At 36.4% G+C, this 25,895-nt stretch overlaps 1 protein-coding gene across 14 annotated transcripts in view; it reads right to left on the bottom strand.

The window, feature by feature from the left end:
* The window catches only part of FBXW7 (F-box and WD repeat domain containing 7), a 170,219-nt gene that overhangs the window by 3,897 nt on the left and 140,427 nt on the right, over positions 1 to 25,895 (bottom strand). For all 14 annotated transcript variants that reach the window (XM_037168111.2, XM_037168105.2, XM_037168109.2 and 11 more), the window contains 8 exons: positions 23,734 to 23,816; positions 20,609 to 20,750; positions 12,339 to 12,473; positions 7,288 to 7,411; positions 5,417 to 5,553; positions 4,400 to 4,513; positions 3,061 to 3,242; positions 856 to 1,081 (listed from right to left, as the gene is read on the bottom strand). In XM_037168111.2, coding sequence (XP_037024006.2) covers positions 856 to 1,081; positions 3,061 to 3,242; positions 4,400 to 4,513; positions 5,417 to 5,553; positions 7,288 to 7,411; positions 12,339 to 12,473; positions 20,609 to 20,750; positions 23,734 to 23,816 — 1,143 coding nt within the window. The remainder of the gene's footprint in view (positions 1 to 855; positions 1,082 to 3,060; positions 3,243 to 4,399; positions 4,514 to 5,416; positions 5,554 to 7,287; positions 7,412 to 12,338; positions 12,474 to 20,608; positions 20,751 to 23,733; positions 23,817 to 25,895) is intronic.

Below are 25,895 nucleotides of genomic sequence, written 5' to 3' on the forward strand. Positions count from 1 at the left end.
AAAAATACATGCAGCCAATTCCCCTTCCTCCAAATTCATAGCCTTTTCTAAGTCAACAATCATTTTTAACACGTGTCTCTATGCTGTGGCACAGTCAGTATGCCATCAGCTACGAAACAAACACCCCAAGAACAGGACAACCAGCACTGGGACTGTGAACTAGCCTGCGGGTCACTAATGGGCAATAACTGGTAAATGAACTACATAAGTAATTGAAAAAATTTTTGAATGGAAATGCTGTCTTTCAGAAAATAAAATGAGACCTATCTTCTAAAATTGCTATTAACTTATTTCAAATTATGGCAATGTATTCAAGGACATAGGGTTCAAAGGTAAACAAAAAATGAGTTGGATCAAATTTATTTCTTCAGGACTATGAATCAGCAGCCCTGCGAGAGTAGAGCCGTTTCATGCAGAAAAGCCTCACTCCTATTTTGAATGGGGATGGAATCACAATTACATGGTCCATCAACTTTCAGCTATCGAGGCAAAGGGGCAGCTTTTGGCCAAATTAATCCTCTACTAAGGAGTTTATTAAAATCCAGGTTATTCTCCTAGGAGACTATCTACCCATTAATTAATATAGCAAAACATAGGGCTCCAAAATCCCAGTTTCTAAGACAAATATTTGTATTTTAAAGGGAAAATGGATCACAAAAAAACCCCAGAACAAATCGTACAAATAATTTCAAAACATATGCTTTCTTCCTGCTGGCTCTAAAGTATATGTAAACAACAGGTAATCTGATTCATCTTTCTTGGACCGGATCAACCGCCTGCCAGTGGTTATCTGAGTGTTTTACCTGGTGACTCATTGGCAGAGTATCCAAGGGGTGCAGAGATGCGGCGGCTCACCTGTAACGAGTAGACTCTGTTCGTGTGCCCCTGCAGCGTGTGCAGGCAGGTCTCGGTCTCCGGGTCCCACACCTTCACCATGAAGTCGTAGGCTCCGCTGACAACCCTCCTGCCGTCGTACTGGACACAGCGCACCGCTGCGACGTGCCCCATCAGCACGTGCAAACACTGGCCTGTCTCGATGTCCCAAACCCTAAGAGTGGCATCTCGAGAACCGCTGACAACTCTGTAGGGGGAGACAGAGAAAGAAACACAAGTATTAGAATTTTTAATAACACGAGAAAGTGTGATGTATAAAGCCAGCAATTATGAAAACTTTTCTTTTCTTTACAAACACCTGTTTTCAAAGAACTATACATAAAATCCTGACACATAAATACACAGAAGTTGAGTTGCTCTGATAGGGCTGGGAAGCTGGGAAGCCTAGGATTCTTTCTGCCTCTTTGGTTCCTCCACTTATCAGAGACTGAGAAGCTCCTCGGGGTTCTGTGGAACAATTTGGAAACTATTACGTTCTACTTCAAAAGAAGAAAAAGCAACAGCAGCAAATACAGCCAGCTCTACACACACTGTACACAGTAAGAGCTTGAATCTTAGAAATGCTAATGCGCACGACACACATAAAACGTTAATGGGAGAACTCTGGGTGGTAGTATTTTGAAAAAATAAAATTTTCTTCTTTATTCTTCCTGCCATTTCCCAAAATCCTAATGATGCACACATGAATATTCCCTTTGTGATTAGTTTATTCAACAAAACAAATGAGAATTTGGAATTTAAACAGCTAAGGATATGTGCTTTCCGCCATATCTTCCGGTAAAACGAACCAGTTTTAGACATGTCCTCAAAGGCTGCATCTGCTTCTATCTATAAATATTCAACAGGCTACAGGCACGTGAAGATACACGGATTTTAAAAGACACACGTGGTGAGGCAACAGAAATCCCTTTGGAGTCCGAACCAAGATCACTGAGGTTCTGCCCTTCTGAAGACCAGTGTCAGACAAGCACTGCGACCGTCTCTGGATGACAAAGGCCAGCGGAAACCTCGGGCACCTTTCGTCATTCCTAAGAGGTGAACAAAGGCCACAGTTCCCACACGGGAAGAGCAGAGAATGGAAGCTTTGAGAGATTTAAGTCAGAACACACAGAAACTGAAATGTAAGGTCTCTTGATACCAATCCCCCAAATTTTAATAGTAGAGCACACTTTTCAAAGTAGATTCAGATGTCAGTTAAAAAGGTGCTTTCTCTTCACCTATTACCAATCTACTGTGAAATCTTAATGTAATGGTTCTTAATAGACAAGATGCTATGGGCAGAGTTCAAGGTAAAGAGTGGAGTGGATTCACCACCAGGACCCTGCACAAAGGCCTTTTCGGACAGATGGAGTAGAAATCACCTCTGTCTCAGGGGTGTCCCATGAAGACATGCCAATGGAAGACAGGACTTTGAGTAGGAAGGCTGTGCAAGAGGAGAGGAAACCAGCAGCAAGGGCACTGAGGGGAAAAAGCACGCAGTTGGGTTTGGCAGAAACCATTTTGACAACTGGACTGAGAGTTCTGTCCTTTATTCGTAGGCAACAAAAGGCTCCCAAAGGGCAGTGACGCTGTCATGATGAGAGGAGAGTTCTCTGCCACCTGTGTAAAGGGCAAGAGGCCCAGGTCTGAAAGCTGCGTCATGGTTCAGGTGATTGGGAATAAGAGGGCAAGTTAAACAGCACAGGCCTCAGCTTCTGCCCAAATACAGGGGACATGATGGAGCCACGGGCGGGGTGGGGGCATCGTCTCAAAGACCTGGAGATGAAGCCCCAATGGTTGAATTTGTCCCACTAGCAAGAACATGAGTAGCAAAAGAGAAAAGGGGAAAAAAAAACCTGTTTTTGAAAATGATGAGTCCTTAAGATGCAGAACAATAAAATAAGATGCTATTCAAAATTAGAGCGAAAAGAGTTTCCACGAAGAAGCCAACAGCACTGATAAACGAGGAGGGAAATTTAAAGATAACTCCCAATTTTAAGCCAGTACGCCATTGCTTTCCTAGCACGACAACATCTGTAATCTAATAATTAAAGTCTAATTCAAGAGCACATCATCACTGTCTCTTCCTTAGACACAGTTTAAGTATTACACGAGGTGAACTCTACACAAAAGGCCCTGGATTCACAAGGGACGGACCGGGACTTCCACCCGCTGGGGCCCCCTCACCTCTTCTCATGGAGGTGCATGCAGCGGACCGTGGACGTGTGTCCGTACAGCGTGTGTATGCACTCCCCCGTCTCCGCGTTCCACACTTTGAGAGTCCGATCCGTAGATCCGCTGATGATGATGTTGTCTCTCATCTGCGACGACCACACTCCGCCTGTGTGTCCCACCAACGTCCTCAGACACTGGAAAAACATTTAAGATGATTACTTTGGGGCAGAAAGAAAAATGCTTTAAATAACATTTCAGTAGTTCACTGAAATCTGAAGTAAAGTTATATGTACTCGATTTGACTGCCTGGCATATCAGAAATAACGTCTCACAGCACTACCGCACGGCCCCGTCTCCGTTCATGGCTGTGCTGATTCAGGAGCATCACGTATTACACACCCACACACGACTGAGGAGCGAGCATGGAGAAAGTAAACATTCATCACTGAAGACTGAAAGCTCCAGCCTGGCCTCCCTGATGAAATAATACTAACGCTGCAACTTGGTTTCATCCCCGGGAGTGGATTCCATCAAAGAGTGCCGCCAGGCTGGGTGCGGCTACATACCACACTTCACCTCGGGAAGGTTCTTCTAGACAAGTAAAAGCAGACACTAGAGCCCTGAAGTCACCCCAAAGCTAATCTCACTACGGAAATATGAAGCTGCTTTAAAAAATGTTAACATCTAACTTGGAATAGTTAGAGATTTTGGCCCAAGAATCGACACGCTGTAAGACATTTAAGAAGAGGTAGATTTTGTCCCACACTTTCCTCCATTTATTTTTCAGATGGTCAGTTCGCGCAGATATTCTCCAGCGGACAAACACGTATGTCAGTGCTCGCTGCAAAGCAGCTGAGGTCTAACTCGGTGAGGCTGCCGGCTCGGGCTGCTCTCTCCTTCCCGCTCCTCCGTGAACAGTCTGCTTAACCTCCGCATCAGAGGGCTCAAGATAAGTCTGCATTAACGTGATTTATATAACTTCCAAACCGTAAGCAGGTTATCAACAAAGCAGTTTACAAGGAAAGACAAATACCCCTCAGATCATACTCTTCACAAAGATTAAAAAGGAAGGAGATAACATTTAAATTAGGTTAAAAGGGTGGGGAAAAATGAGACAAGAAAAAGATAAAGCAAAATCTGTAAAATCTTAATAGCTACTACATCACAGAGATGGAAAAGCTCCTGAAATAAAGAAGAAACTAATGACGTCCCTGTCATGAGAAACATCATCTTCATGCCAAGGAAGAGGCTAAATCAGAATTTGCTATCAAAATAAGATAGGGTCAAAACAAATCCTTGTTTTCCTTCCACAAAACAGTGACTTGTGAAGTGCAGAAAGACGCGAACTTACTTTGCCCGTGACTGCTGACCAAACTTTTAAAGTGTTGTCATCAGAACCACTGACTATTCGGTTACCACAGAACTGTAAGCATGTAATCACGTGGTCATCATGTCCCTTCAGCACCTACGGGGTAGAGGGACAGATTAGGAATGTTTTCAATGGTTTCTGAAAATACTGGTGAAGACAAAAATGAAGCCATAAATAGGAGCAGTAATCTGTAGTCTATTTCTAGAATTAAAGTTCATATGAAACACAAAGCATCGTCATTCCTAGCTGATGAGTCAAGTATTAAACATTTTACTGTTTCCATGTTCTATTATTTATACTTGAAACATCAACTGTTATAACTTTACTAAGACGTCATGAAGATGGTTCAAATACAAAGGTACTTTATAGTCATCTATTTTATCTGTACACACATAAGTTTTACAATTTGACACAAAAGCACCTATTAACTAGGAAGACAAGAGCGATAATAATGACCAACTTTTAAACTTATAACAAAGTAAACCTGTCATAATTATACACAGGAATAAAACAGTATCTCCCTAAATTGATCTTTTTCCGTTATATAATTATATCTAAGAATGTCGAGAATTTTTTTATATTTGAAATATTGTAAGAGAGTCAAAGTAACAGCTACATTTATAAAAACAATACCCACAAAAGCCACCAGAATAGAATGAAACAGAACACGAGCACTCCTCGAGAGTCACGTGTGGGCTGTGTGGTCAGAGGGAGCAGATGCCAGGGCAGGATGTATATGACACAGACATTCAGAAACCGTCATTTACATAAGACAGAAGTACATGCGAACCAACTCATCTTTTATTCAAGGCAACGTGTGGTCAGACTAGAGGAAGTGACAGTAGAAGTGTGTTGTCCGTCAGGTTTTCAGGTATTCTAAAATATAGTTTTCTTTCCACTAGAGACAGGTGTCGGGTTGCACTGGTTGCCAAGAAGCGGGACCCACACTAGGTGCTGGCCGAGATTCAGGTTTAGGATGCACTGCGCATGCTCAGTTACCTTAGGAGACTTGAGTTCTCCTCGCCTCCAGTTGGTATCGATTCTGTGTTGTCTGATGTAAGCACTTTTCCATGGACTGTGTATAAAGCCTGGTTTTATTACTTTTCTCCTCTTGATGTGCAACGGTTCATCAATACCTGGTTTTAAAGAGTTTGAGAGTATGATTACCTTCACCAAAAATGAATATTACACATTGTATAATATACCTAATTTTTCTCTATGCTGAAAAGGACCAAAATTAGACACTGTCTCATTTCTAACATTATTACTGCAAAACAAAACGATGTAAAGTTTGTGTTGTGTATGGTGTTCTTTTATAGTAACCATTTCCTTTTTTTCTCAGAACGATTCTATAAAATGTTGGCGAGGATGTACATAAATTGGAACCATTATGCAACGCTCCGGGGAGTGTGAAACGCTGTCGCTGCTACGGAAAACAGTGTGGCGGCTCCTCAAAAATGCTGGACACAGAATTACAACACAATCCAGCAATTCCCCTTCGGGACATACACCCAGAAGAAATGAAAACGGGGACTTGAGCAAGTATTTGTACACTGTGTTCATAATAGCGTTATTTATAATAACCAAAAAGTAGAAGCAACCCATATGTCCACCTATGGATAAATAGGAAAAGAAAACGTGGCATATACATAACAAGGGAATGTTATTCAACCTTAATAAAATCCTAATACATGCTACCACACTGAAGACCTTGAAGGCATTATGCTAAGCAACACTGGCCTGTCACGTAAAGACAAGTACCGTATGATTCCACTTATACACGGCACCGAGAGTAGCTCAATTCTCAGAGATGGGAATAGGATAGGAGGCTGGCTGCCAGGGGCTGCAGGGAGGAGGAGCAGGGAGTTACGAACATACGGGCTCGGAGTATCAGCAAGGGCAGATAAAAAGTTCTGCAGATGGATGGTCGTGATGGCTCAATGTGAACATACTTAATACCACTAAACTGCACTCTTAAAAATGGTTAAAATTTTATGTAAATGTTATCATTATTTTTAAAAAGTCATTAAGATAATAGTTCCATGAGAGAAGCTAAGACAGGGATGACTCATCCACTTTATGTACAGACACTTGAGAAGAGACGGTTTCTCCACTGAGTCCAAGCCCCCCCGCACGGTCACCTCCACGAGGGGGCAACCGCTGAAGGTACTGTCTCGTGCTTGAAAATCTTTCTCATCAGTGTTGCTTGTCAGAGGCAAATCACATTTTTACATATTTTTTCAAAAATATTATTTTTCTAGATGATTGCTGGGGGAAAAAACTCTTTCCTTAAATTAACATGGATGATATCTACTCCTCTACTAAGAAAGGGAATTCTTTACAGGTTTCCAGAACAAAACCTCCATAATGGGAGGAAAAAATGGGAGTTTATTACTATATCCTCAGCATTTAGGAACATCAGTTCATAAGAGGTGTCCAAAACCATAGACTAAATGTAATAGTTAGCATGAGGATATACCTGTATTTGAGTATTTAATTGCTAACACAGCTTTGAATTTCCCTTAAATCATCCTACCCCCATCTTTACTTTTTACTGTGTATTATTTCTACCGGAGACTGAGAAGCAAATCAGATATATTTGCTATTAGTTATAGTGTTCACTAAAGGCATTGGCTGCAAGGTTCTGCTCCTTAGAACATGTGGAGTAATGTGTGGATTTTATGTAAGTAGGTGAATGCAAATGAGGACTCAGTCTTGCTTCTCTGATAGGCTGCGGAAAATTTTCTTATTCATTTATCCACATGTTATCCAGTTTATTCTACTTGCACATAAAACTTATTTTTATTTTTCTGCTTGTTTTCAGAATCACTTTGCTTTTTCAAAACACATTTTCTCTCTGCTATCCTTACCCTCTTCTTTGCATTTCTCTCTCCAGAGAAGGTTGTCCTCAGCCAAAATTCTCCAGTAGCGACATGTCTGAGCCGCTTGCAGCAGGTCTTTGGGTTCCAGGAATGAAAGCACATACAGTGCCAGCTACGAAAAGAAAAAGCACAGTATATCCATATTTTTACATACAGAAAAGCAGTAAGTTAATTATTCTCTATGGACAAAGTACTTACAGATAAATGTAATATAATTCCACATACTCATTTCTAAGGTTATGAAAGGTAGTACCTCTAATATTTGATCTTAACAAATATATACCAGATTTAAAAAATCCGAACACTCAGTTGGTTTCTACGGGCCTTACTCTGCTAACTCCTCGGCTCTGTAAAGGACACTTATCAAACCTGCCCACCTCTGCTCTTGCCTTTGCTGTGCATCTCAACTCAAGAATTTGATCCACCTACCCATCCACCCACCACCTACCTACTTACCTACCTATTTACTGATTTACTTTACTGATTGTTTAAATTTTGTCTTGTTTCTCTCCTCAGTCCAGTATCAATTCATTGAAAGCAGAAGGATGTAAGGTAAGAAATGAGGTTTCTTGATATTCTGTGTGGTATAATTTCAGAGCATTTCTGATAGATATAGTTATTAGTTCTTTATCACATCAAAGTGTTTTTCAAACATTTACACCCTTTATTGTAAATGACAAAAGGGGTCAATTAGTAAACCTCCCCACAGACAAATAAAAGTAATTGGGTGCTAATTACCTTACACTGCTTACGGGGATTTTCTTAATGGGCCAGATATAGTTATATATTGGAGGCAGCTCTTTGGTATAGGATTGATTTTAAAATTTTGTTTCCAATACTTACAAACCACCAATTTTATTTTCATTGTGCAAAGTCAATTCAAATAAATAAAGGAAATGGAAAAAGAAGAAAAAGGGAATGAAAGCTTCTGAGTATGCTTATTCAATTAGCCAGAGAAATCACATAGATACTTCTATTACATTAGGACAAAAATGATCTAAGCAGAGTAATAAAAAAAGAAAAAGAGACGGAGCAATAAAGTTGAGTTTTCATATAAATTAAATTACAAGGATTTTAAACAAACTATCATTTAAAGGGCCAAGGACCCTATAAGGGAGTAAAAGTATGATTTGTTTTTTAATGCTAGTTAAAAATTAAATGATATAAATTATGCTTTCCCAATGACTTTATATACATGGAATTCATCATTAATCACAAATTTATTGAGTACATTCTATGTAGAAAGTACTTCAAGTAGTCAGTATTCAATTTAATACTACTGTTGACAGCAGAAAACTCCATGGAATAATTATTTTTGGTCTGTCAGGGAAGATCATTCAGTACCATATATAGATCTGAGTCATTTAAACTAATAACGCACAAATAAATTCAACACTGTATGTATCTGTGTATATATGCATACACATATACAAATACACATATTGAATAATGTATCTCAACAGTGTCATTTTTAATGGATATTTCATAAGCCACTTAATTTAGAAATTATGACCAAATCAAAGGCTGGGCAAGTTTGCTTATAGTCAGTGTAACAGTAATGTAATACAATATCACCATATTATTAATCTTCCATGTGAAATTTATATATATATATATATATATATATATATATATATATCATAGAAATTATTAAGCACAAAATTGTGTCTGTGTAAGAGATGCTATTTTATGTTCAAGATATTTAGAAAGGCCATATAAAAAAGTCTATTCTTTGCCCTGGCTGGTGTAGTTCAGTGGATTGAGCGCGGGCTGGGAATCAAAGGATCACCAGTTCGATTCCCAGTCAGGGCACATGCCTGGGTTCCAAGCCAGATCCCCAGTAGGGGGCACATGAGAAGCAACGACACATTGATGTTTCTCTCTCTCTCTTTCTCCTTCCCTTCTTTTCTCTCTAAAAATAAATAAATAAATAAAATCTTTAGGGGGGAAAAAAAAGAAAAAGTCTATTCTTTGCTTGAGTTATCTGGCTGAAGTACAGATCAGATAATTCACAGAATGGATTTTAAAGGCTACAAAAAAAAATCCAGAGCAGCTTAGATTTGAAATACATCCTGAAGTCAACACGTAAAATGTCCTTTGTTACTGGTGATGAAAAGATCATCAAGTTCCATGTCTTTGTGCATTACAGAGAAATGCGAAGAAACATTCAGGCACTAAATAAAGTTGAACTGCTAATGCCGCAGGTAAACTGGCACACTTTTCCTTTAACATAGCAAAGGAACTCAACCATGAACTTCCTTATATTAAATGTTTGTCTGTTTACACCTAGCCAGTTCCATGAAGACATCTAGGTATTATAGAAAATACACACAGCGAAATAGGAAAATATGCATTAAAAAAAATCAGAACCAGAAAAAAGTAAATCAGAAAAGAAAGTTAAACTCAGGGAAAAGTAGAACACAAATATGCTGGCAACAATATTTTACATGGTTTCAAAATTAAATTGCCAAGCAAAAAGGGGACAGCAATTACTTACACAATTCTTAGTGTGTATTATGGGAAAGTGTACCAGTTCCTCAAAGCAAGCAAGGGTTTGTTACGTGGGGTTTCTTACACGGGGTAGAGAATGGGCATTGTTCCAAACTACATCTCTACAGTAGGGGGTTATAAAGTTCTCATAGCCAAGTCAAATCGTCTAGCTAATGCAGTTTGCTATTCATTTATCTTAAAGGTAAAACCTAGATTAGTAATTCTTTCTAAGGACTTTTGCCAGGTAGAAGCTCTTAAGTTGAACATCTATTTCAGATAATTACCCTTTCCTTGTGCAAAATTGTAATTTCAGTGAGAGATGCTATTTTTTGTTCTTCTCTATAACCTATATAAAATATCACCATATTATACTTAAAAGTAGCTAATGCTTTTCCAGAATTGCTATATTTCAGTGGATTAAATTAGTGAAAGAATAGTAAGAAAATGGTGACTGATCCTATGTTAAGAATTTAATTTTTGTTCTAAGTCATCTACTGTATCACTATGCTTTTCTCTTGGTATTAAAAAAAAAGAAAAATGCTATTTATCAGAGGCCTCCCAATGAGACTAGTGAGATTTTTGGCAAGGTTTTTGAGATTAGTAAGTAAATGTTGGTAAAAAAGCTTTAAGATCTGTTGGAAAGAATTATACAAAATTATTATGTGTCCATTCCCTGACATGAAGAGAATGTTTTAAGTGATGGTAAGTGCTTAGCCTCCAATAAGACAATGTTCACTTCCTTAAGGACTTAGAGCCAAACCATTATTTCTCTACATGTAAAATAAAGCATCTTTCAAAGTAGGAAAAACTTTTCTAGTGGTTAGAGAAAAAAGGAAAACAGATTCTGAGATGATATTCTAAGTGTCACTCTCATTTTCCTATCCAGCTTTACTTCTTTTTCCTCAGCAATCTTGGAAAAAGACAAAAACCCTTAGTCCAAAAAAATTTTCATTTGCACTTAATTCTTAGACTCTTAAAAATACTTTCATATTCTTCTTACTTTAAATCATAATTTTGTGTGTTAAGAAGTGAAAATACAAAGATAAAACAAAAACTCATCATTCTCAGAGATATGGGGGCCAAACTAGATGAAGAGAAAGTGTATCTTTCAACAAAAATACTACCTTCTAAAATAAGGATATCAAAGGAAACTATTAAGAATATATCAAAAGTGAACGAATTCACTTTTGGTCAAATACTTACAAAAAAGTGTTTCCTATAATTAGTATCCTTCTAGAGGCAAAAAGAGCTTATGTCACTTTCATAAGTCAAATCTATTCAAAGGATGCAGTTTTAGAATGAGCCAGCAAGAATGAAAGTTTTTTTTCTGGGACAATGTCATTTAAAAAAAAATCACTCCAAAGAAGAAACATTTCAGAAATAAGGTGTTTTTTTTAACCTTGCCTTTTTCCTGAAATTATGCTTAGTTTCATAAATTAAACACAATAAAATTATTTGAATTCATATCCAATCTGAAATTATTATTGGGACTATCTTAAATACCTTCAGGGTATTTAGAATAGTTGTCTGAAAACAGACTCCTTTTTCTTCAAGCTAAAAGTTTCAAGATCATTTGCAACGGTACATTACCACTTTATGTCACCTGCGTAGCTGACATGGAACAGTGGCACATGCGTACTTTGTGAAAAATATGGTGATGTTGATTATTCAACGTTATACTACTTAAAATTGTTTTGCTGTTCAATTACAGTTGTCCCCATTTTCCCCCCCATTACTCTCCCCTGCCCTACCCATCCCCTTCTGTACTCAATTCTCCCCCCATTATTTAATGTTATACTATTTCTGTTTGATGAAACAATGAGACTATTATAGCCTATAACATCAGTAGAAAATTACAACTAAACTATGCCTCATTTATACAGTCAAGAATACCCATGATCATAATCAACCTACAGTTAAATCATAAAACTACTAGCTTTGAAGGGACTTAAGATTAATAACAAAAAATTTTGCTGTTTTAATAAAATCAGAATTAAAAAAATCTAACGAAGATACCAAGACTAAACTAAAGGTTGCGTTTCAAAAAACCTGGGAAAAAATCTTGGTAAAGAAACAAATTAATGAAACTCAATAGCTTACTCCCATATGTGATTTGTTCCAGTGGTAGAAAGAAGGCACTCAGCTCTTAAGTATACTTTAATCTGAAAATTATATTAAGTCATGGCAGGTTATTATTTACAGCCTTTTTTTAGCACTAACTACAAGTGATAAACTGGCAATAGTGAATAGCATAGTTAGGATGACAGTGTTGTTTTTTTTTCAAAAGATTTCATTTATTTTCAGAGAGGGCTAGGGAGAAAGAAAGAGAGAGAAACATTAATGTGTGGTGCCCCTACTGGGGACCTGGCCCGCAACCCAGGCATGTGCCCTGACTGGGAATCAAACTGGCAACCCTTTGGTTCAACAGGCCAGCACTCAATCCACTGAGCCTCACCAGCCAGGGGCATGATCTCCTTGTTTAAAGGTGGTAGCTACTGAATTATGTCCTCAAGTAGCACAAAATGAAGAATATAATTGCTCATCCTTACCTCTTTAGGGAGCAACGAAATAAAGTCTCGTTGAAACTGAGGTTCTATCACTTGCATCATATGTTTCACTTGGGTTGGTTCGCAACTATCAATAAGTTCATCTAAAGCAAGCAATTTCTCTGGTCCACTCCAGCTCTATCAAAGAGGAATGAGAAAATTTTATTATTTTCATAGATGCCTCAAATTAAAGAAAATTCCACATTTACACAAAACATAAAAAGGAACTTCGTATAGTGACATTTTCTCCAGAAGGCAATGAAGTGATCACCATTTAGTCTCATCAAATTTACTAGCTATCTTTATTTTATAAAAGCTTTAAAAGCCATAATTTTGAGGGGAAAATATTTTTGCATTACATTTCTGTAATCGGTATTTATTCATCTACCACTAAGATAGTGGTTTAGAAACCAAAATTTTATTCAGAAATATCCATTTGAGTTACTTGTAAATAGAGAATTTTGATAAATTTCTTTCTCTATATTCTTTCAAGTGGGTACCATGAAACTTGATGGTTTTAATGAAGCATTCACCCAAGGAGACTGGCAGCATCATTTAGAGAATAATGAGGAACTGGAAAATACACTGCATATTTAACAAGTGGTCTTCCACAAATTAAAAAAAAAACAACTTTGATTTGTTGTGTGAAGTAATTTTAGATTAAAAAATAGCGAACAGTACAAAACAGTAGCTGACTTAATACTAAAATTATAATATGAACAAAGACTAAAGAAATAAACGTAGTATATTATGAAAATACTTCAAAAATATGAGCTCCTTTAAACTATACTTGGGAATTCTTTTAAAAATTGTTTTTTCTTAAACAATTTTCAAAAACCTGCACAGAAAAGTCATTACTATTAAAAAGAAAAACTAAAAAAGCATATGAATAATTGAAAATGTTAAAATTTTCCCTTAACAATGATCATGCAAAACACTTAAATAACCCTGGAATTCCTCAGGGACAGACTATCCTGGAGAAGGCTGTTAATAACAATGACAAAGGAAGCCTTATTTGGAACACTTTTTATTGTTAAAAGTCCTTATGTAGACTCTACAGTAAACTTCGTCTTCTTTCCTCTCACAGAGTAATTCTATCAAACATTTCGGTAGTACCTCCAGAGTACCCATCACAAACATCATCTCATTTAACCATCACAAAAACCTGAGAAACGCCCCCATTTTATCAACAAATCTGAGGATGACAGGTTCTATCTAGTAAGTTGTGGCCCTTCCCTTTTACTTCTACACACACCCAGAGCACTGGCCTTGCAGCCTTTATGGTTAGGCTGAGAGGATTCACACATAAAATTAAAATACTCACATATGTGTATATGCACACACATGACCAATGACAAGTAATTAGTTTGAAGTCTGATTATTTTGTTCAGTTTCCCTCATACAGATTCAATCCCAGCTCAAAACTAAACTGTCACAAAATTTACAATGACCAATGTCTGCTCATTTCTGACCAATTAGTATCAGCACTGTAAGCTCTGATTTATTGATTTACATTCTTCACAAGATTTGATGTGGCTTTTTATAATAGGTTGTTCCTCTGTCTACATTATAAATGTGTGTGGACAGTAGTATAAGGAGATACCCATTCTGGGTAAAGGATAACTATGCTGACTTCATTAAAATGCAGCTTTAATTAAATCACTTAATAACTGAGTGATTTTATTATAAATGTCTTAATCTCCTTCACATATAGTAATACTCACTTTAAAAATTAAAATATTTTTAGAAGTGCTTATGGTTAAATTTTGATATAAAAAATAAAAATGCCCTATGTAATCCTCTACAGTAAAAAGACAGTGAAATGTATTTCAATGTATCACTGCTTTATATACTATATATCTTAACTACATTTATAGCTACTATGAATACCTCTAAAGTGATATACATAATGCTTTACTTTTTCATTATTACTTATTTTTAAAAAGGAATAGAAAAGTGCTATTAACACACAGTATATAACTGTTAAAATATGGAAAAATACCTTTTTATCAAGCATTTTAGGAGATGAAATATAGAATGAAAAAAGGCAGAATAGAACATAAGTAACTAATTTGGATCTCAGGTAAATGTTAGAAACAGTGTTGGAAATAGTCCGGTATAGCAAATTGTTTCTAAAACTTTAAACTATATTTTTATTTTCTGTTAAATAACATTTAACAAGTCAAATAAAATTAAAATTATATCACATTTAAATTATGCATACATTTGGCAGATGTCACTTTGTGACATTTTACTGAAAAATATACCCAATAAAGATTAGCAGCATAAGCTATGAATTACACAGTAAATGAGGCTGTTTCCAAGGACCAGACGTATTCAACAGTCTAACTGCTTAAATGCATGTATGCGGGACGGTCCCAGCAACGGTCTGGACCACAGGCCGCTCTTGTCTCTCCGGCCAGGATTTCCTCCCTGAACTCCAGACCTGTATAAACCACCGCTCACTCAACAGGTATTCTTGGATATGAGACAGAAACCTAACGTCTCCATGATCTTTCTCTCCAAATATAAATGTCTGCAAGCCTTCCTACTTCAATAAAATGTCACTAACTCTCTAGGTTGCTCAGGCTGAAACCTCTGGGGCCATCTCATCCCTGCTCCCTCAGTCTCACTTGTAGAGAGAGTTCTGATCCATTAATGAATTCTAAGGCCTTATACTTCAAAATATATCCAGAATCTGACTATTATCACAGTGGTCTAAGCTATTATCTCTCACCTGGATTATTCCTACAACCTCTTCCCTGGCCTCCCAGCTTCCCACCTTTGCCCTACTTATTCTGTTCTCCACAAAGGAGACACAGTGATGCTGCTAAAAGCTACTCTTCTGCCTGGAACCCTCCAGACCCACATTGCTCAGAGTTAAAAACCTTAGTCTTTAGGTTGGCCGATAAGGCTGTAATTTCCTGCTCCTTTCCCTCCTGTTTGCTCTGCTTCAGTCACAGACACCTCCCCCGTGTCTCAAACACACCAAGCACGCACGGTGTCAGAGCCTCTTCACCTGCCGTTCCCAGATACCCACGTGGCTTGCTTCCCTATGTCCTTCTCTAGGCAACCCTTTTAAACTGCAAACCAGTTCCAACCCCCACACCCCATCCTCTGACTAGAATGTAAATCCTGTGAAATCTGTCCTTGGGCAGGGGTGGGGGGTTCTATTTTGTTAATTATTGTAGCTCAGACCCAAAGAGGGGCCTAGCACCTAAGAGATGTTCAATAAACATTTGCTGAATCGATGCATGAATCCCCAGAGTCAAGAGATACTGCACCAACACTAACTATCTTAAAACTCTCCCTGGAGTGTTTCCATCCTTTATATTTGATGGGATCATCAGACCTTGCTTACTCAGTCCAGTTCCAAGACTATACGCAAATTCTGTACACATACGTGGTTTAGCAGCAAAGGAAAAATATGTATGAACTGAAAAACCTTGCGATCTTAACTATATTAAAACAAGGCAATAACAACCCACACCAACCTTTAGTGAGGAACAGTGGAAAGAGCACTGAACTGGGGATCAGAAAATTCAACTTTTGGAAGAGATACTGCCACTAATTAGGTTACAACTCAACCTCTGCAGCCCTTGTTTCTTGATCTGCAAAAGTGTTGGGTAATTCTGATAATAATTATTTTATTTCTGTTCTGAAAAGTAGTTATCCTGAAAAAGAAAATAAATCTTCCTTCTGTCTTTCATGGTAAAATTATGTGGGACCACATTAAAGGGGACAGGAAAAAACATTTCAAATTCAGAAAGGATCTACAGACACAAAATTTAGTTTGTGGACAAAACTGCAAATGCCGACTTGAAAACTCCCCACGAAAGTGGTATTTTATTTCGGGGAATTGGAGAACATAGGTTGTCGAGAAGGAGAGGAGTACTGAACTATAATCAGGGGCAGGACTTCACCAGCAAACTCTCTGTGAGACCACTCGGAAGTCCCTTAATTAGCCCGAGTGGCAGAGACCCCCACCTGCATAACGAGGGGCTTAGGCCCGACCAGCAGTTCCCAAATGCTGGCTGAGGAATGCAAGAAGCACAGTCCTACAACCCACCATGAAAGAACATGATTAGGTGGTCAAGGTGAAGGCTGAGGACATTTTGTATTTCAAATGAACGACTCATCCAGAACTGATGCAGGTGATTCACACACCAGCAGTGAAACTGACTAATAACACCTGGATGATCCTTACTGCGCTCATCAGATACAGACGGGTATTTTATGACTTCAGACAGCACTAGAGAACTCGCTTCTCTAGTGCCTCCAGCAGGTGGTTACCCACTCACTCTGTTTCAGTGGTTCCAGCAGTACCTACTACCTCCCATTCTACTGTGGGCCGGTTCTGATGGCTAACTTCTACTTACACCAAAATCGGACTCAAAAAATGAGATCCAGGTTTTGTTTTCTGAAAAAATTAAGAATCAGCCTGATCATATTTGTATATGAAATTCTTCCAAATGTTAGACACAGCATTTTTCCTTAGTCTTCTCTGGCCAAATCCATGACTGTCTTCAACTCTTTCTCATACAACAAGGTTCCTTGATCATACTGTTTCAAATACAATCGCAAAGCAATACTGAATTCATTTCCTGCTTTAATATTCTGTTGACTGTCAAATAAAAAAGATCTAAATATATTAGAAAACTTATTTCTAAATGTTACCAGGAAACTTGATCAAATCCTTCAATAAAGCAGTTTTTACTCCACTCTAAGTTAAAAAACACAGAAGTGTTTTCTGCTTTGTAATTTTAAACAGTATTTTATATATAGCAAGCATTTTCAATGTACATATGTAGTTTTAATGCAATGCAAATATGCTTTGATTAAAATAATGCTAATAATGTTAAGCTAATGGCATCAGTATAATAACCCCTTTTAGATGTAAGGAAATGAGGTTCGCAAAGGCTATATTCTTGACCAAGAGAGGAAACTAATATTTACTGAGTCTCCACTATATTTCCAAGTATGGCTTTAAGCGTACTTACATGTTTCCTCCTTTTGGACAACTTTTTAGTGTTATGTCTATTTTACAGACATGGTAATAAAGGCATGAGTCGTTATATAATATCAACAGAATTACTCAGCTATTAAGAGACAAAACCAGAATTTGTACTAAGAGCTTTTCTTCTAACTCTTATGTGCTTCCCATTGTATCAGGATGCCTCTGACTATAATTTCAACAGAAGAGAATACTAATGTTATTGGTTCAGCTGCCTCTGAATATAAATTCAAACATAAGAGCATATCAATGTTATTGGTCTCTTTACCTGGGCTAAAATTTCCCAAAACCAAATATTAACATCCCAATGACATCAACAACAACAAAAAAAATTCTCTTCCCCAAAATTAACATTCTAAATCTAAAGCATCAACCTGGCTGCCAAAACAGGCAGAATCAATGGCAACGGAAAATTCAAACAGTACAAAATTTCTGGGGATTTTTGTTTTGTTTTTTATTTGGACTTCTATCTTGCAGTGGCATTCTGTTTCAATTTCCCTTTATCCAAAATGGTGTGTCATTTGTTCTCATCAATTTATAAATTGAGTACAGAGTACTTTGTCAGAGTAGATGGAACTAGACCAAAACAATGCTGGATGTATCACTGCCTGAGGAGCCATAGCAGAACAGTGAGCAGACAAACTCTCCCATTTTACTTGTTATGCGACAGAAAAGTCACCATTGGATGCCCCTGCAGCATATCTGTAGAAATCACGCCAGCTTAATTACCCCTCAACTATCCAACACAAGTCAACTGTGACTCCCACCTTACTGCATCTCTGCGAGTTGAGTGTTAAAGCATTGTAAGCCTGTAGGCAAGCGATTCATTTCTCATCAGCCCTGAAGATGAAGGGTGGCGAACAGCCACAGGCCCTGGGTGCACCAGAGACAGACACGGGACTCAAAGAATTGAGGTCCTGATCTACCTGCCTCATTTGACCTTTTGTTGCTAGTCGATTTCTTTGCTACAGAATATCTGGGGGGAAAAACAAACAGTACTATAACACCCAGGGACAATTTTACAGGTTATTCCTATCAACGAAGAACAAGTTTTCTTCCACCTCTCATATGGAAAGCAATCAAATGGGCCTTTTACTGAACAAAAGCTACTCTATTATTCTTCAGTTTACTGAATCTTCACTAATCCCAAGAAATAAGCTTTTAAAAAAGAATATTAACACTTCTGAAGCTGTGATGCACCTAACAATCTATTGTGTTAGATTCGATGACACACAGCATGTGGCAGTGTGGACATTTCATTGAGAAAAGCATGAGCTACCTAAACAAGCAAACACTGAACAAAGGACTCCCTAAAACACCCTTGCTGCAAAATAATGCACCAATGCTCTCTCCTATATAGCTCAGTATTTGAGAATGCTCCTTTAAAAACTGGGGGAAAACACTAAATGGCTAGCAAAGAATATTTTGGAACATTGGAAAAAATGGATCCATACCCATTTGGAATCTCGCTCTGGACTACCCTATCTTAAGAAATGAAGCTTTTCATGCCACATCAATGTTTTGGAGGCTGTCTACAATGATGACAAAACTATTAGTAAGAGTGTAATTCCCCGATCGTGCTGGTACTCTGCTATAAAAATCAGGTGAAGTCGGTGTCTGCACTGCTCTCAAGTGCGGCGTTGCTCCCCCTACAGGCACGTGCAGGTATGACAGGCAACACACACCCATATTCCCGTTTCCTTGGTTTAGTCAGAGATGGTAAAAATCTTTAAAGTGTTTCTTTAATATTATGCTAATGTCTGATCTATTTTCACCTCTTATTGATAAACAACTTTCTTTTGAAAACAATGCAACAGAAAAATTTCAGACTCTGAGGCATGTATACGGTAAAAATTTTTAAAAAAATTTTTTTAAATCATGAATCCAGGAGCAGGAAAGAGACTAATCCTTGGGGCGAGGTAAGTTTAAACGACTATGACAGTGAAAATAAATCACAATTCTTTGTAATTTTAGTGGTTCATAATAAATACTGTAGAAACAGTAAAACACATTTTTCATTCCTCTGACCACAGACTCTCAGCCCCAGCATGACTGACGCTTTGGGCCGGACGGCTCTGTCGTGGGAAGCCCCCCCCACCGCCGCCACCCACTGCGGGCCAGCAGTGTCTGCAGTGGAACATAAAGCGTCTTCTTTTCAACCATTATTCCCTTCCAAATTCATAAAGTACTGCCAATCAAGCAGCAGGAGAAAACACATTTCCTTTACATTAGAATGGTGGTTAATATCACAGGTAGCTTCACTTCACACAATTTGTATTATTTATATTTACAAAGAATAATTAAGAGAGCACTCAATCCACGCCAACTATTTTGCTAAAAATGTGATCTATATGCATTATCTCTCAAAGGAAGAGAGAAATCAATTTAATATAACTATATAAAAGTAATAATTTTCAAGGTTTGGTTGTAGCTAATTATCCTGGCAAACTTTTGAGGAATTCAAATGCTACTAAAGTGGAGTAATCAGAATTTGAGCACAATAAGCCACACACAAGCAGAACATACGGCAAAGAAGCTGCATCAACCCTCGGAGGCCACTAGATAAAGTTACAGTGGCAGGTAGGTTACTGCCTACCTTAGTCACTGCCAGTGACTAAGTAGTGGAGTTTTTAACATTATTCCTCCTAAATGCTTACTTCCAAGCAATGCAGTTTCGAACAGAAATACATTTAGCAACCCCAGAAGCCCAAACATAAAGAAAGGTCTTATTCCCTAAAAAGCATAAAAGAAATGCAAATACACACCTCCATAAAATAAGCATTGGACTCTCCTGATTAATATACTTAAAAATTAAAATGAGCTCCCGTATTTTTAATAGCATTTTAAAATTGAGATATACTTCACATCACACACATTTCACCACTTTAAACGTTCACTTTGATGGTTTCCAGCACAGCCCTCTTGCTCTGTAACCACCACCACCATCCAATTCCAGAGCACCCCACCACCCCAAAAGAAACCCCATACCAACTGGCAGCTGGTCTCAACCTCCCCTCCAACACAGCCTAGCAATCACTTAATCCACTTTCTGTCTCTATGGATTTGCCTGTTCTGGAAGACAATCATACAATATGTGGCCTTCTGTGGCTGGTTCCTTTCACTTAGCACAATATTTTCAAGGTTCATCCAAGGTATAGCATGTAACGATTCCTTTTCATGGCCAAATAATCTCCTTTTTTTTTCCTTTTTTTGCAGCAATTAAGTGAGTCACTTCAAGTACTGTGTTTAGACACGTCACCTGAAACGTTTTCAGCCATTCCTGGAGGCCTGTAGGTGGTTGGACAGATGTGATCCGACGACGTTGTTGCCCTTGGCCATTGGCTGCTCTCAGATCTCCAAACGTTGTTGGTGTTGCTGAACATGGTACAAGCCCAGTGGTACTACAAAAAAATACAAGAGTGAAAGCAAAGATAGATATATATTAAGAATAACAGGCTCCAATTTTATAAGAATGATGATCTCGCATATTTCAAACATCAATCAGATTATTATTTTTATTTGCTTATTCCCAGAGAACAAGGATACACAAAACTTATTCTGCTATTCTTAGAATAAGTTGCCTCCCTCCTACATAACCACCTGTTATTATCCCAGCAATGCTAATTGCAACCAAATGACAGAATCTCTATGGCAAAACTGCAAGTTGTTGATACATACAAATAATGTTAAAATATTGCCTTAGAAGATATAGGTTCCACTTCTCTTTTGGCTGGTCTTCAGTGATATAATTAAAGTTGCAATTTTCTTTATAAAAAGGGGTGTGAGACTTACAAATGCTTAAAAAATTCATATGTAGAAATAGTATGTTCAACTGTTTGGGACATTTCGTTAGTCACACTATTCCTTGAGTTTGCCTCAGATGCATTCCAAATTATAATATGTCTATTTCTCTCCAATTTTTTATTTATAAAGCTTAGTCTAGATAATATTTGATAGGCAAAAACCTTGATTAGAAATATATTCACTTAAAACAGCTAAGTGTTGAAAACATACTACATGCAAAATTAAATGAGATCATCTGAACCCTTTTAGCTCATACTTTAAACTTTCAGACAGTTTTTTAAAAACCTGAAATTCAGTCCTATTACTAATAAAATGAGGGGTTAGAATTTGATGATCCATCTCCAAAAATGTCCAACTTGCCTAAAAAATGACTGTACTAATTAGAAAAAGTACAGTTATAACTGTTATTAATATCTTAGGCTTTACTTTCCAATTTCAATAAATTATTTAAACTCAAGGTAAATACTAAACATCTCTTATTTTAGAGGCAGTTAAAAAAAAGGAGCAGAAAAACTGAGTTAACTAACTATGCTGGTAAAATAACCTTCAATTTATTGAACTATGATAATAAAGTGTTTAAATCTAAAGAACATACAAATTATATCCTAATAGTGAATATCAAGCTCTGATAAATTACTAATGAAACAATGCCCCCAATTCTTTTCTACCCAGCATATCTCCTTATTTTGTCAAAAAAATGTAGCTCTGTCACCAGATTTTACAGAAAAATCTTTGTATCTGCCACCTTTCAATCTTTTACCACTATACATTTATGACAATTTCTAACATTCAACAATTAAATTTATTTTTTCCTCTATCAAATTTCTAAGCTAACCTCTATTTCATTCTCTGAAGTGAAACAATTTTTAAATGGTGATTATAACTTAAATTTTCTAATAAAAATAATGGAAATTAATAATTCCATCTTATTTTTAGAAAATCTGTCAAAAATTTTAAAAAATATCAAGCTTATACTGATAATATCTCCCAAAAAGACGGAGTATCCTGTTTGGCTTTTTAATAATATTACATGTTAAAAGGCTAAAAGTAAAACTTTCACCTTTTCAGGTGCTTTCTCGATGTAAAAAGTGAGCAACTAAAGACAAATTTTACTAAAATGTGTTCTGTAGTAAAAAAAATAAATCATCGTTCATTTATAATCTGCCTTAAAACTAAAAAATTTAAAACCTTCATCCTGGTATCAGTTATATTAATTTAAGACCCAAAATTATATATGGTTAACTAAATCTCTTTATATATTTTCAAAATATATTAACATGTTTAACATTCAGCTTTCTCATCCAAGAACTACTTTATCGATACTAGAAGGAAAAAGCAAAAATGAAGTGAACAGTTTCACTCCACACCCTCCAGGGGCGGTGCCAAAATACAGTGACATTGTCAACAGGCAAAGGGTTGAGGAAGAAGGAGGGGGTTAAGGGGCATAAAATAGCACGGAAAGCATTTCTCGAATAACTAAGGGGTAGCTCTGTTTTTCTTTTCTGCATTATCCCTGCATTTTTTGTATCTAAAGCTATTCTAATTATTGTAATTTCTAAAATCCATTATCATTGGAAAGAAATGTTTTTCACAACCAAATTAAATCAAAATATAAACTGTTTTCCCTGAAAAAAAAAAAAGATGCAATCTGTAACAACGTTCAATCATAAAAACTTATGTCTGAGCAACATTCATTTTACTGCATCTTACAGAATAAAAATAATTCTAAATCAAAATATTTCAGGAAATGTCACCACCGTGAAGTTCTCATGGTCTCTAGCTAACTTTCAATCGGGTATCTGAAGAAGTGACAGTTATGCAAAAAAAAAAAAAGACCAAGAAAAGTTCTTAAGATACTTTTGTCATTTAAATTTTAAAATGCCACATTCCAAGTGACACCCAAAGCCATTTTTAATTGGCTGGGTAATAGATATTGTCCTTAAATTAGCCTAATTAGCGTGAGAGTGGGAAGTTTTATACTGATGCAAAATCCAAAAATGATGGGATGCTGCGGCAAACAAGACTACAATTGTTTTTAGTTGTTATGGAAACTATTCTACTGGTGTAGAAATGTATGTGTTAAAACATAAGACCTACCAAGCAAATAAAAGGGGATTTCTAACACAGTAATTTCATGAAATATGGTTTCGTTAGTGATCATGAGGTCTACCCCACTGCTAATAAATGTATCTTCAATTTTGCATATATAAATATACTCCCTAGAACAGGTGTTGCTATAGCAACAAGATACATTTGCTCATATTTGTATTTTTGGATTTACTTTTTAGAATTCCTTAAAAATTGTGATTAAAAAAATTGGTTGACAACACAACTTCTGCTTTGATCTTACTTCAATATATCTGCAACAAAATATAAAGATACAACAGTAGACATTCTTCTCCTTATTTAAAATGAGGTATTTCCCAATACTCAGTGATCTCAAAATATGTTAAACAGTCAATAATACTAGTGACATCATAATTCTATGAGAATAAACTGAAAGAACTGATTTTAAAATAATCCAATCTTTAAGAAAAGCATGAGAATTATGAGAGAACCAATTATCATACTTAGTATTACCTTGTGTATTCTGAGACCTTGCATGGTTTCTTTCCCAAAGAAAAAGAGCGGACCTCAGAACCATGGTCCAACTTTCTTTTCATCTACAAGGTAAAACAAATAAGATATGTATTTTTTTAAATCACCTGTCCAACTATCAAATTTTAACATTATCATTGGTAATATTGAAAAAATCTTAAATTTTCTTATGCCTAAAATGTTAATTAGGCATAAATAATATAGAAAATAAATATTTCATAGTTTCTTCTATTAATTCTACTTTGTTCTACTCTTTACAAGACTGGAAAAGTGAGTGCTGCACCCCCCCACCACCAATGTCTGATCCAGAGAACAGTATATGGGGATTTAAAAGTTGATATCCATCATAAATATTCCTTGAGAGTAATATATCTTTCACATTTTCCAGTTTAAGAACCAACATGCGGGAAAATGTCATGTTAACTCACACAGAAAAGAACAATATTTAATATGCCTTTTTTACTGATCTTCATCTTCCTTTAAAAACATATTTTAAGAAAGAAAATAAATAACAAAATTCAAAATTTCAGATTGGAAGTAACAATAATCGAATTAAAAACACATATTATAAAGGGTAAAGAAAATAATGCAAATAAAATGATCTTGAAAAGTGATTATAATAAGGCATAGAGCAATGAATATGGGCAATGAGGACAGTGAAAAAAAAAGGAGGTCCATAATGAGAGAGAAATCTAGAGATGGTATAATAAAGGTGGGGGGAAAGTCATCAATTGATATTGATATGGAATATAGTTCCACTGGCAGATACTCAGGACAGACACTCTAACTTGAAAAGCAACAACAAAAAGACTTAAAAAGAACTGAGTTATCCATCTTTCCAAGGTATATCCAACATTTATAGCTTTAAAGTATTCCATTATGCTCTCTATGTAATACTGTAAATAAATTCAGAATTGCAACTCATCAACACCGATAGTGAAATATATGTATTTCACTATCATTTAACTGAGGTCATTGCACTATACATATATTATAAAACGAGAAAATGAGATATGAAGGATTCAACTTTTTCTATTTCAACAACCCCTCTCAGATGTATGTCTGCTAATTAATTACTGTATTACTGAAAATCACAGTGAGAAAAACCCCAGAATGATAGATAGCTATCCTCATTTTTATAAAAAGGTGAAAACCCTTGATTTGTAGCAGCCTTATTTTCTTGCCTATTGCCTCACATGGGGACATCATAACACATTATGCCACACTGTAAATACTGAAGAGAACCAACAAGACTGTAAAAATACTTCTGAACCACACTCAATAATAAAGACTATGTTCTTATCATCATGAAGAAAGTCTTTCAAAATACAGCTATGACCTTACAATACTTGGGTTTAGAGGTGAGGGCACACAAACATCCACAATGTACACCTGAGTTCGTGAAATACCTACTAGAAATAAATGGAAGTGGTCTTATTTCAACCCTTCAGAACTTTCTGTACTTATTACAGTGTTTTAATGTGATTCCTCCAAAAGACCACTGTTTTCTTTCTCCAAATAATTTTAATAAAAATAAAAAATAAATATAAAAGACTGAATAGATAGGTAGCCAGCCACGTGCTTGCATGTACATAAATTTTACAGACACGCACGCATATACGCAAATGTATCCATCAGGAAGGTCAAGTCAGTACAGACCTTTAAAAAATTCTAGTTTTTTTAAATAGCTTTCACAGATTCTTACTTTCAAAATGATTATGAAGAACTTTGCTATTCATTCTAATTAAGTCTGGAATACCGGCTTTCAAAACTTCCCTGGTATCTTGTAAATACATTGGTGCAAATGCCATTTGCCACTGAAGGCAAACTTTATTTCCATCCTAGAAAACCTTCAATGAATAAAAATGCCTGAAATACATATCAGGGGAACCACTGAGAAAGGATTCTTATCATTAGAATATTTTATAAAATAAAGCACTCTCTGTATAACCATACTAGTCTTTTAAATATTATATTGTTTATTTAAAATACTGAGTTTAGAACCAAAAATTAATTCTGCAATTTTTAAGGGGTGCAGAAAGTAAATATGATCTCCTTAAATATAAATCCCCAATATCCTAGCAATTCTGTGCTTTAAAAGAGTCAGCTAAAAAGAAAAGAAAAATATATAGATATAAGGTATA

The sequence above is a fragment of the Artibeus jamaicensis genome, unplaced genomic scaffold (assembly GCF_021234435.1).
Source record: "Artibeus jamaicensis isolate MK-2021 breed Jamaican fruit bat unplaced genomic scaffold, CSHL_Jam_final scaffold_537, whole genome shotgun sequence".
In the NCBI taxonomy this organism is placed as follows: domain Eukaryota; kingdom Metazoa; phylum Chordata; class Mammalia; order Chiroptera; family Phyllostomidae; genus Artibeus; species Artibeus jamaicensis.